The sequence below is a fragment of the Miscanthus floridulus genome, chromosome 11 (genome assembly GCF_019320115.1).
Source record: "Miscanthus floridulus cultivar M001 chromosome 11, ASM1932011v1, whole genome shotgun sequence".
NCBI classification, from domain to species: domain Eukaryota; kingdom Viridiplantae; phylum Streptophyta; class Magnoliopsida; order Poales; family Poaceae; genus Miscanthus; species Miscanthus floridulus.
The window spans coordinates 46,181,652-46,193,806 of NC_089590.1; the positions used below are offsets into that span (position 1 = coordinate 46,181,652).

Below are 12,155 nucleotides of genomic sequence, written 5' to 3' on the forward strand. Positions count from 1 at the left end.
TTATGATGGACTAGGTGATTCCTGCGAATTCGCCTTACATAACAAAGCAGGGAGAGTATATTTTAAGATGAACTAACGGTTAAAACTGAATAAAAGAGTGGATATATCTAATACAATACAATTAATAAATTGTAATTTTAAGATGATATATTCGTGAAAAAAATAAAATACGTGTCACTCATAGATGGATTATTACTCTGTCCTACTCTTCCGTTCTACATGATAATTACTCTCACATTAATTAGCTAGCATTAGAGTATCTCCAAGAGACTCTCTAAATCCTTCCTAAATGCTAGGAATAGAGATTTTGGTGAAAAACTAACCTCCAACAGCTTCTCTAAATGGTTATCCAAATATAACCATCTTTCATTCCGGATTTTTGAAGACGTGAATAGCTTTTTGGAGTGTGCATGAGATATATAAAAACTGTTGGAGGGTGAGAAGATATAGAAAGCTATTTTTATGCAAATAACTCTCCAAATAATAATTTATGGAGTGAGATTTAGAAAAGCTCTTTGATATTCTCTTAGAAAGTTATCCATAGACAGATTATCCGGCGCCCGCCACTGACGTTGACGACCGTGATCCAAGGCATGCATGTATACTCCACCCGTCCCTAAATGTCTATCGTTTTCGCTTCCCAAAAAATAACTTTGACTAAATATATATTAAAAATTATTAATATTTATGATACATAATTAGTATCATTGGATAGATATTTGAATCTAGTTTTTTTAATAAATTTATTTGGAGATAGAAATGTTGCACGTATTTTCTATAAATCGAGTCAAGGTTATCGGCATGCAGATTGTGGCGACAAACATTTAGGGGAAGTACGATTTTTTCTTTATTTTGCAAAAAAAAACACGGTGAATGGATTTACATGCCGCAGCAGTGTGTGCACGTACTGTGCGGCTGAGATGGCGCATGATGCAATGCTGAGATGGCGCGCGAGACGATGGCGTGACATTTTTTTATACCCAAAGTTCTAAAACCGACCGGACCAAGAGGTAGGCCGGATCCTCGATCTGGATCATCGCTAGCTTCCGGAGAGCTAGTCGTGTGAGACGGACTGCTGCTGGCACGCACCTCCTCAACGTAACATTGCAATCTGACCAGTGACGACTACTCGATCTGCCAAAACGTACAGCGGATATACACCTCTGGGACGTCCGCTGACTGCTGATGACTATAACGTAATGACTGGTAGTGCTATAGCGGTATAGGATCAGAAGAAACCGGCGGCGAGAGCCGATGATGGGCCGACGATGAAATTCGTTGCAAAAGGCGCTGCCGGCCCGGGTTCGAGCGTTCCACAAGGGGACACCGCGCGAGCGCGAGCGCGACCGGAGCTAGGCGAGCGGGTATGCACGCATATGGGGCCAGTTTGGATGGAACCCTGGGATAGTTGCCTGGGCTATTCACCTGCTTGGGAGCTGTCTGTATTTAGTTGCAAGATTGCCTGGCCAGACAAAGCTGAAATTCAGGCGTCGTTTGGTTGATGGCCTGAAAATTAGCCTCAGCAAGTAGAAAGGTCAGGTGCTGTTTGGTTTTTTATTCTGCCTGGGTTACACTCAGCATTATTTGAAGTAACGAACTCATATGAGCTCTATTCATAATATTACACACAATGAGTTCTCAAGCTATATGCTAACAAATATTACAACTTAAGATTAGATAATAGTTCGTCGATATACAAAAGCACATCAAGGCTATCCCAAAAGTCTGTCAGGCACCTCTCTGACTATCAACTTCGCCAGCACCTAATTAGCATCTAGTCATACTATACATATTGATTTCAAAAGGGTGCAGCAAAAACAAGACCCCATCAGCCATAATCAAAAGATCATGTAGCTACAATCATCCATAATCAGGAACCACCAAGATCACCACCAGATAAATGGTTGAACACCCAACGCTCAAGGTATTCTTGACCCATATTGATAAGGAAGCTACGATGAACTTGAAATTCTAGCTTGCAAAGGTGCATTCCTACTGCAAGCCTATCATCCGGTGCTAATGCGATCTTCTTGAGTATATCCCATAGAGGACCATTAGGGTCTGGAGGAGGTGCAACCTGCACTGGTTTTCCAAGGTTCTGTTGGATACCACGTAAAGTATTGGTTATCTCCACATCCATATCATCATCGGCATAGGCAGGAGATGCTTTTGTGTTGGACTTACTGGCCCTACCAACCCGTGCAGCAACAGGTACTGTATTAGACTTGTCAAACCTTTTAAAATTTCTCTTGTTAGGCTTCATGGACTTTACACTAGATGAAGAAACTTGAGTGCTAGCTGTAGCAAGGGCAGCCACCTCCTGACACTCATCACTATCAGACTGTAGTTTGTCTGAGTCTTCCCCATGTGCATCATTTGTGTTATCATAGTTAGCCATATCATTCAGCATGTCAAGTCTCTCAGTATCATCTTGGTCTGGATCAGCTGCAGTGGAAGGGTCTTGCATAAAAGAACCATCAGCTGTGCTGCCACTAAATAATTCTTGCAACTTGTCAAAGAACTGAATTGGTTTAGACAGAATCCCACGGTCATTTGCCTACATAAAAACAATAAGAATCATTTATGATAATGCATGTAAAATGACTACTTAGGCAGGAGATAATTACCGAGAGTTCGTTCAAAGTAGACTTGGAGAGAGTCACCATCTTGGTGTCATCATCCCAGCCACCGCCACTCTCATTCATATGCTTAGCCACAAGTCCCCAAGTATCCTTATGCCGTCTCCAGTGGCGATGAACTTGCTCCACAGTATAGGTAGTGCCATATTTAGAGTTCACTGCAGATGTACAGGCTGTGTGATGCATCTTCTTGAAAAAAGTTTTTGGAGGCATCGCCAACTTCTTCTCAATGTACCAATCAAGTAGAAATTCAGATATAGCTGGAGGCCAATTTGTAGCTTTTGCCCTTGGATTTGAACCTGCAGCTTTCTCACCTCCCTTGCCCTTAGCATTCATGCTACTTTCTCCTGTATCCATTGTCAACGAACTACAGAAAAATATTGTAGTGAAGAAAACAGCAAGCAACAATACAGGAAAATATTTTGATGAAGAAAACAACAACCAACGGTACATATATTTTGCTAATTAATAATAAGTCTTACAAGCTAAATAATACTTTATACATGTATTACACCGTACAAGTACATATATGCTGCAACAATAGTACATAGCATAGTGAATTACATCAATATTCAGTCCACATCAAATTAGCTAGTTCATCTCGCTTAGCCACCCATTGTCTGTTTTCTGCACCTTGATCTATTGCTACTCTAGTTGACCTGGGCAAAGTATTATACTAGAGTTCTTCATCATATATGATGTCATCAGGACCGTTGTCTAGGATCCAATTGTGTAACACACAGCATGCTATCACAATCTTCACCTGTATGCTAAAGGGAAAATATGGCTTGTTTGCAAGAACTTTAAAGCGATTCTTTAATGTCCCAAATGCTCGCTCAACAGTTGTATGAAGAGAGGAATGTCGAAGATTAAACAAGTCTTGTGGTGTTTCTGGATATCTCCCACCCCCATACTCCTTCAAGTGATAGCGAACACCTCTATAAGGTGGCAATATACCCGGTCTCGCTGCATACCCCGCATCAGCTAAGTAATATTTTCCTACAATACACAAGATGACTGCTTTATTGCCTCATCAAAACTTAGTGTATGCCTTAAATCATTTGGACAAATATGCTAACCTTCAAGAAATGGAATTCCATTTGATCTTTTAAGGGCAGCCCTTAGAACTACGGAGTCATGTGCTGAGCCCTCCCATCCAGCAAGCACATATGTAAACCGCAAATCAAAGTAAACTGCAGCCATCATTTGGACATAAACAAGAATGATAGATCAAGCAAATCAAGAAAATAGAAACAGATTTTGCTCACCTTTCTGAACCAGATCTAAGATCAGTACTTCTTGAAGTCAATGAAGAGTGAAGAGAGAAAATAATAGAGCAAACCACCAGATCCACAACATAGAAGATCACCCTGCAGCATCCTTCATCGCCATGGAGTCCAATCTGTGATTTCCTCACTTCTGAAGAAACACCAACGAGAGAGAGAGGGAGGGGGAGGGAGGGGAGAGGAAAGGAAAAAAGTGAGGAGAGGATAAGGCAATGGAGTTTTACACGATGATTAAAGCCAGGCAGCTTGGCTGGAGTCCTAGGCGATCGATTTTCTACGCCTGGCACCCGGCACCCGCGCCAGGCATCCGCGCCAGGCAAGTAAAATCGATCATCGTGTATACCTGGCGCGGATGCCTGGCGCGGGTGCCGGGTGCCAGGCGTAGAAAATCGATCGCCTGGGACTCCAGCCAAGCTGCCTGGCTTTAATCATCGTGTAAAACTCCATTGCCTTATCCTCTCCTCACTTTTTTCCTTTCCTCTCCCCTCCCTCCCCCTCCCTCTCTCTCTCTCTCGTTGGTGTTTCTTCAAAAGTGAGGAAATCACAGATTGGACTCCATGGCGATGAAGGATGCTGCAGGGTGATCTTCTATGTTGTGGATCTGGTGGTTTGCTCTATTATTTTCTCTCTTCACTCTTCATTGACTTCAAGAAGTACTGATCTTAGATCTGGTTCAGAAAGGTGAGCAAAATCTGTTTCTATTTTCTTGATTTGCTTGATCTATCATTCTTGTTTATGTCCAAATGATGGCTGCAGTTTTTTCTAGGTTGATGTATACACGATGATCGATTTTTAGCATTTTTTCCTATGCTAATCAGATCGATTTTCTTGTAGCACGTGAGACTCCATTTTTTTTAGCTTGTGCGTACATAGATCCTTTTTCTCCTCTCCCAGTACCTTTCTCCGTGATAAGCATATTGATTTTCTTATAGTATTGGAGAGTAGAGTTTTTAGCATGTGCGTACTGACATCCAATGGTGCTAGCTAGTACACTTTTATCTGGAGGATTAGAAAGTGAGTGGCAAAATGTATATTTATTAAAGTAGTAACTTTGTACAGGTTGCTTTAGAAAATGACGACATGCATGTCTAAACTACCAACTTGCTTGTTTCTTACATTTTCTCATATGATGCTTAGATGGATAAAGACCACATTTCCGATTATGTTATCCAGCAAAGAGCTCGCATGTTAAGTGTCCTATCTATTGTCATTGCCATTATCCAATGGTGGCGGCGACGTCGGCGTCTTCGCTCTAGAAGACTGCCAATAAAATATGGGCCCTTGGTGAGCAGAGATTTGGTGAGGCAAACAAGGCTAGATGAACTATATAATGGAACAGATAAAAACTGCATCCGTCAACTTCGGATGAGGAAAGCTGTGTTCTGGAAACTTTCCTCCCGTTTGCGTGATTCCGGTCTACTTAGGGATACTATACACGTCTCGATTGAAGAACAATTAGCTATGTTTCTGCATACAGTTGGCCACAATTTGAGAAATTGTGTGATTGCCTTATATTTCAAGAGATCCGGCGAGACCGTAAGCCGGTATTTCAGTGAGGTCTTGATGGCTTTATGTTCCCTTGCCAAAGATATGATAAAACTTAGGTCTGTAGAGACCCATTCAAAGATAACCAGTAGCCCTGGGCGGTTCTACCCTTATTTTAAGGTATACTACAAAACATACGATTCTTAATATTTTATTTTTGATGGCTAGTTTATTACACTAATAAAAATTCCTTGCAATATAGGACTGTATTGGGGCACTTGATGGCACTCATATCCCCGCATTTGTCCCTGAAAATATAGTTAACAGGTTTAGAGGTCGTAAAGGTTACCCAACTCAAAATGTGCTAGCAGCCGTGGACTTTGATTTGCGGTTTACATATGTGCTTGCTAGATGGGAGGGCTCAGCACATGACTCCGTAGTTCTAAGGGCTGCCCTTAAAAGATCAAATGGAATTCCATTTCTTGAAGGTTAGCATATTTGTCCAAATGATTTAAGGCATACACTAAGTTTTGATGAGGCAATAAAGCAGTCATCTTGTGTATTGTAGGAAAATATTACTTAGCTGATGCGGGGTATGCAGCGAGACCGGGTATATTGCCACCTTATAGAGGTGTTCGCTATCACTTGAAGGAGTATGGGGGTGGGAGATATCCAGAAACACCACAAGAGTTGTTTAATCTTCGACATTCCTCTCTTCGTACAACTGTTGAGCGAGCATTTGGGACATTAAAGAATCGCTTTAAAGTTCTTGCAAACAAGCCATATTTTCCCTTTAGCATACAGGTGAAGATTGTGATAGCATGCTGTGTGTTACACAATTGGATCCTAGACAACGGTCCTGATGACATCATATATGATGAACTCTGGTATAATACTTTGCCCAGGTCAACTAGAGTAGCAATAGATCAAGGTGCAGAAAACAGACAATGGGTGGCTAAGCGAGATGAACTAGCTAATTTGATGTGGACTGAATATTGATGTAATTCACTATGCTATGTACTATTGTTGCAGCATATATGTACTTGTACGGTGTAATACATGTATAAAGTATTATTTAGCTTGTAAGACTTATTATTAATTAGCAAAATATATGTACCGTTGGTTGTTGTTTTCTTCATCAAAATATTTTCCTGTATTGTTGCTTGCTGTTTTCTTCACTACAATATTTTTCTGTAGTTCGTTGACAATGGATACAGGAGAAAGTAGCATGAATGCTAAGGGCAAGGGAGGTGAGAAAGCTGCAGGTTCAAATCCAAGGGCAAAAGCTACAAATTGGCCTCCAGCTATATCTGAATTTCTACTTGATTGGTACATTGAGAAGAAGTTGGCGATGCCTCCCAAAACTTTTTTCAAGAAGATGCATCACACAGCCTGTACATCTGCAGTGAACTCTAAATATGGCACTACCTATACTGTGGAGCAAGTTCATCGCCACTGGAGGCGGCATAAGGATACTTGGGGACTTGTGGCTAAGCATATGAATGAGAGTGGCGGTGGCTGGGATGATGACACCAAGATGGTGACTCTCTCCAAGTCTACTTTGAACGAACTCTCGGTAATTATCTCCTGCCTAAGTAGTCATTTTACATGCATTATCATAAATGATTCTTATTGTTTTTATGCAGGCAAATGACCGTGGGATTCTGTCTAAACCAATTCAGTTCTTTGACAAGTTGCAAGAATTATTTAGTGGCAGCACAGCTGATGATTCTTTTATGCAAGACCCTTCCACTACTGCTGATCCAGACCAAGATGATACTGAGAGACTTGACATGCTGAATGATATGGCTAACTATGATAACACAAATGATGCACATGGGGAAGACTCAGACAAACTACAGTCTGATAGTGATGAGTGTCAGGAGGTGGCTGCCCTTGCTACAGCTAGCACTCAAGTTTCTTCATCTAGTGTGAAGTCCATGAAGCCTAACAAGAGAAATTTTAAAAGGTTTGGCAAGTCTAATACAGTACCTGCTGCTGCACGGGTTGGTAGGGCCAGTAAGTCCAACACAAAAGCATCTCCTGCCTATGCCGATGATGATATGGATGTGGAGATAACCAATACTTTACGTGGTATCCAACAGAACCTTGGAAAACCAGTGCAGGTTGCACCTCCTCCAGACCCTAATGGTCCTCTATGGGATATGCTCAAGAAGATCGCATTAGCACCGGATGATAGGCTTGCAGTAGGAATGCACCTTTGCAAGCCAGAATTTCAAGTTCATCGCAGCTTCCTTATCAATATGGGTCAAGAATACCTTGAGCGTTGGGTGTTCAACCATTTATCTGGTGGTGATCTTGGTGGTCCCTGATTATGGATGATTGTAGCTACATGATCTTTTGATTATGGCTGATGGGGTCTTGTTTTTGCTGCACCCTTTTGGAATCAATATGTATAGTATGACTAGATGCTAATTAGGTGCTGGCGAAGTTGATAGTCAGAGAGGTGCCTGACAGACTTTTGGGATAGCCTTGATGTGCTTTTGTATATCGACGAACTATTATCTAATCTTAAGTTGTAATATTTGTTAGCATATAGCTTGAGAACTCATTGTGTGTAATATTATGAATAGAGCTCATATGAGTTTGTTACTTCAAATAATGCTGAGTGTAACCCAGGCAGAATAAAAAACCAAACAGCACCTGACCTTTCTACTTGCTGAGGCTAATTTTCAGGCCATCAACCAAACGACGCCTGAATTTCAGCTTTGCCTGGCCAGGCAATCTTGCAACTGAATACAGGCAGCTCCCAGCAGGTGAATAGCCCAGGCAACTATCCCAGGGTTCCATCCAAACTAGCCCTAAATCCCAGGGCTCAAACCAAACAACGTCCAGGCAACCTACAGGCAAGGGTCCAGTCCTGGCAATTTTAGCCAGGCCTGTATCCAAACAAGCCCATGATGCTGGCCGAGGGGAACCCGCGCGCGTGCTGTATCTGTATGTATAGTACTTGTACGCTGCTGCTGCTGCGTCGGGGTCGGTAGTTCCATTCATTCGATCGGTCAAAGATGACTTGGGGTTGGGGGGGGAGCATCCCTGACACTAGATATATATGGAGGCGGTGGGGTGTCCTCTGCCCGGCGAACGAACGAAGCGGGGGAGGAGTGCGGCCGGGAGCCCATGCCGAGAGCAGAAGCCGCGGCGGCGCCCATCCTCTCGATCGGTGCCGCGTGCGATGATTATTCCCTTTTTCATTTCCCCGGCCTGGTACCCGGCGGCGTATGCGTGCGTGGACGGCGACGCGGGCGCACGTGGTAACGTGTATGGATGGGTCTTGTACATACGGTGTGTTGTGTGGTCCACACCGGCTGGGCACAACAGTACAGTACAGTACAGTACAGTAGAACAGTAGAGGCGCGTCGGTGTGAGCCGAGCACAGGGTGTCCGATCGATAGACCGGTACCATTCGCTGTCGCCGTCTCAGCCTCCTTTCCACGCCAACATCGTACGCGGCACTCGCGGCGGGCTCCCCACGTGCCCTGCCCACGCGGCCACGCAGCCGCGCCGCGATGATCGGTGCCGTACGCCGATTTCTTGCCGAGCCAGGCCAGGCGAGCGGCCAGCGAGAGATCCAAGCGTGTCGAAAGTTTGGGTTTCCACAAACTCGGCGCATATAAGCGTGTCGGGAGGCTGCACGGAGTGACGGAGGTACTGCAAGGTGCTTGCGTCGCGGGCGATCGTAACGGCCCCTCTTGATATATAAAATCTTATAATATATAGGTACTAATTTTACTTGTAAAACGAAAACAAATTCAATAATATATTTTTAATTTAATATGTCTGATAATTATCGAGAAACAATGTAGATTAAACAATATATTTGTAGATATATGATAATTATGGAGGAACAATGTAGATTAAAAAACAATATATGCGTTTTCATTTCTCACCCATGACAAATGTTTCTTTGGTAACATTCTAAAATTCTAACACCTAAATTAGAAAAAAAATATGACTATATAAGTACCAAGTGCTAGAAGTCTGAAATACTATACAAATAATTAATTTGGATTAAAAAGAAAAAGGAAAAAATATCTTGGGCCTAAACAACTTATCGGTGATCGTAATTCGTAACAAGCCAAGAATCAAGATGTCATCGTCGTGGAGCCCTGCCTGGTCGCCGTCCTCGTGCGTCCTCGTGCGCCGTGTTCGTGTCTCCGGTAGTCTAGCTCTTCGTGGCGGCGAGGCTCACCAGCTCCGCGTATGTAAGGTGCACGTCGCGAACTCAAGATCAGAGTGTGCTGTATGCAGCGTGACTCCTCGCCTCCTCTCTACCCGAGGGCCGTGGGAAAATAAAACCAAGAAAGAAATGCCGATGTTGTCTTTTTAGGTCGTCTAACCAATTCTATGCCCATCTTCTTATTAATTTGCTAATACCTAATGAACTATAGGACCTAACGATTTATATAGTTAGGGCTTAGGCCTCTCCTCCACTTGAGCCTTCGGCCGTCGCACCTCATGTCCTATGCCTAGGGCCGGCACTGGTACCAAATTGAAATATGGGCGAGCAGGTAGATGACAAATCGTAAACTGATCTGCTTTTGGACACATGCGGTGTCTTTTACTACAAGGAGTCTGAACGTACTCCCTCTGTCCCATATTAATTGTTGTTTTCGGTTTCTATGTCACAAGTTTGACTCGATTTGTAGAAAATACGTACAACATTTGTATCTCCAAATAAATTTATTAAAAAACTAGATTCAAAGATCTTTCCAATAATACTAATTATGTACCATAAATATTAATATTTTATAATATATATTTTATCAAAGTTGTTTCTCGGGAAGCGAAAGCGACAGATATTTTGGGACGATATCTGGAAATGTCAATTGCCCTTAAAAATCAATATTATTTTTTTCTTTCGGCAAGTATGAAATGCCTTCTTTGTGATAAGTAGGAAACAATTGACCATTTTTTCTTGCCATCTTGCACGATACATATGGCCAGGGTGTATACATGACATTCTTATTGTCTGAAGTTCAGAGGTGAAGCCTGCCAAAAGAATCATGGGGGGCTCTTAATATTAGAGGTTGGTGTAACTGGCGTTGTCAACAATGCAAAATAGTAATTTTGTTTTCGGGGTGTTGGCCGTATGATAAATGCAATGCTCTACATCGTTCATGCCGTTTATTTGTATTTGCAGGCCTGACTTGGGCTCTATGGAATTCTCATAATAAAAGGGCAATTGAGAAGTTGCCTAAATTTATCTAGTGTTATTATCTAGTATATCTGGTGTTGCTGGAGAAAGAGGACCAAGGAAAGATGCAAACCATCATCAACAGCATAATGTGTTGGCGACGCAGTTCAAACCTAGCGATATCCGACTATTCGACATCTGCGAGATTTGATCTGTTTGTAATAGGATAGCCTTTTATCGTCTTTGGAACTTTAGTTTTTGCACATTGATATCCCTGTTTTTGTCATGGCTTTCAATATAAGCAGAGGTAATCTCCTTTAAAAAAGAAATCATAAATTCACATATGACATGTCACAGTACAAATAAGTATAGACTCGCTGGTACGAGTACTAGAACATCTCAATACCCGCCTATATGATGGTTGAAGATTTTTTTTCTTCTCATTAAAGTACATATGAATATTATATTCAGTACATGCTCGTATCTCCTAATAATAGTCTAAATACTCAACGGGTATCCATTGTCATCTCTGATTTGTGACGCCACTAATAATCCGTCTTTTTCAGCTTGTTTTTTTAGTCGAAACACCGTTTTTCTCTCACAACAAATTATCCACAACAGTGTTTCGGCTTGTTTTTTTCAGCGAAGCGAACGGGGCCTAAATCGTAGAAGTATTTGTTCTATGATGAGACACAAGTACACAACAACAAGACATGATATATATATGATGAAGGACGAGATTAAATTCAGGGAAAAAATTTGAGAAATGAAACTATCACTTAATTTGATAGTTGAGGGATGAACATTGAGGGGAAGTTCCAGGACGAAAATGGCAATTGTACTCACCATCTCCCTTCTCACAGCATGCAGATACGCGATACACCAGGTGAGTCTGGTCCTTGGTTGCGAGTTGGATGTAACTGCCACGACTTCTATCGGTGGCCTGGGAGCTACTGTAAGTGATGATGTGCTAGTGCTGCTAAAAGTGCCACAAAAGAGCCTTTAAAATTGCTCACACTATACTCATATCTTGGAAAATTTAGAAGGAAAGAAACCTTCGCTCCTCGATCGGCCTGCTGAAGAAGAAAAAACAAGAGGCCATGCTTGGGAAATGACAGGAGCAAAAATTTGAGTTCCCTCGTTCGGAGAAAATAGCCCCCGTACGCTGTTTTTATTCCTTTTCTTTATTATTTTTCATTCGTCACGTCAAACTTCTTTAACAATGAAATAGGGCGCCCATTGGCTCAAATTTTTTTTTTGTCTCAGCGCTTACGATACTCCAAGACAAAGGAAGAGAGTGGAAGCTCAATTCTGCCCAATTCAGTAATCACCAGTGATATGAACATATCTTAATTAATTAGTTAAAATTCTGACATGGAAGTTCTCCCACTAGATTCTAGTTTAGCTTAAACAAAGGGTTCAAACTGACAGGGCCTTAACATAGACGCTTGCATTTGCGGCTACGTATTCTTTCTAAAAAATACCACTCTGTTCTCTCGGAGACGTACCGTGTTTCTCACAGTGGTGAACGGTGGGTGTGCCTGTTTTTTGTTTTAAATAAATAAAGTTCATAAATAATCAGCAAAA

The 12,155-nt window shown here is 42.0% G+C and overlaps 3 protein-coding genes across 3 annotated transcripts; 2 read left to right on the forward strand and 1 right to left on the reverse strand.

The window, feature by feature from the left end:
* Positions 1–1,870: 1,870 nt before the first annotated feature.
* LOC136491882 (uncharacterized) lies at positions 1,871–4,004 on the reverse strand. Its single transcript, XM_066488089.1, has 3 exons — positions 3,908–4,004; positions 2,628–3,006; positions 1,871–2,557 (listed from the first exon to the last, which is right to left on the reverse strand). Exons 2-3 carry the CDS (start codon positions 2,994–2,996, stop codon positions 1,871–1,873), a joined length of 1,056 nt encoding a protein of 351 aa, XP_066344186.1. The 5' UTR covers positions 2,997–3,006; positions 3,908–4,004.
* Positions 4,005–4,526: 522 nt separating this feature from the next.
* Positions 4,527–7,878, forward strand: LOC136490935 (uncharacterized). The gene is made up of 4 exons (XM_066487138.1): positions 4,527–4,606; positions 6,608–6,986; positions 7,057–7,429; positions 7,516–7,878. Exons 2-4 carry the CDS (start codon positions 6,618–6,620, stop codon positions 7,557–7,559), a joined length of 786 nt encoding a protein of 261 aa, XP_066343235.1. The 5' UTR covers positions 4,527–4,606; positions 6,608–6,617; the 3' UTR covers positions 7,560–7,878.
* Positions 5,073–6,409, forward strand: LOC136491883 (protein ALP1-like). The gene is made up of 3 exons (XM_066488090.1): positions 5,073–5,590; positions 5,673–5,898; positions 5,979–6,409. Exons 1-3 carry the CDS (start codon positions 5,111–5,113, stop codon positions 6,407–6,409), a joined length of 1,137 nt encoding a protein of 378 aa, XP_066344187.1. The 5' UTR covers positions 5,073–5,110.
* Positions 7,879–12,155: the final 4,277 nt, after the last annotated feature.

Coding starts and splice junctions, on each gene's coding strand:
- LOC136491882 (XM_066488089.1), bottom strand. CDS start 2,996: ATGGATACAGGAGAAAGTAGCATGAATGCTAAGGGCAAGGGAGGTGAG. Junction 2,558..2,627: donor CTACTTTGAACGAACTCTCG/GTAATTATCTCC, acceptor GTTTTTATGTAG/GCAAATGACCGTGGGATTCT.
- LOC136491883 (XM_066488090.1), top strand. CDS start 5,111: ATGTTAAGTGTCCTATCTATTGTCATTGCCATTATCCAATGGTGGCGG. Junction 5,591..5,672: donor GGTTCTACCCTTATTTTAAG/GTATACTACAAA, acceptor CTTGCAATATAG/GACTGTATTGGGGCACTTGA. Junction 5,899..5,978: donor TGGAATTCCATTTCTTGAAG/GTTAGCATATTT, acceptor TGTGTATTGTAG/GAAAATATTACTTAGCTGAT.
- LOC136490935 (XM_066487138.1), top strand. CDS start 6,618: ATGGATACAGGAGAAAGTAGCATGAATGCTAAGGGCAAGGGAGGTGAG. Junction 6,987..7,056: donor CTACTTTGAACGAACTCTCG/GTAATTATCTCC, acceptor GTTTTTATGCAG/GCAAATGACCGTGGGATTCT. Junction 7,430..7,515: donor TGCACGGGTTGGTAGGGCCA/GTAAGTCCAACA, acceptor GGTATCCAACAG/AACCTTGGAAAACCAGTGCA.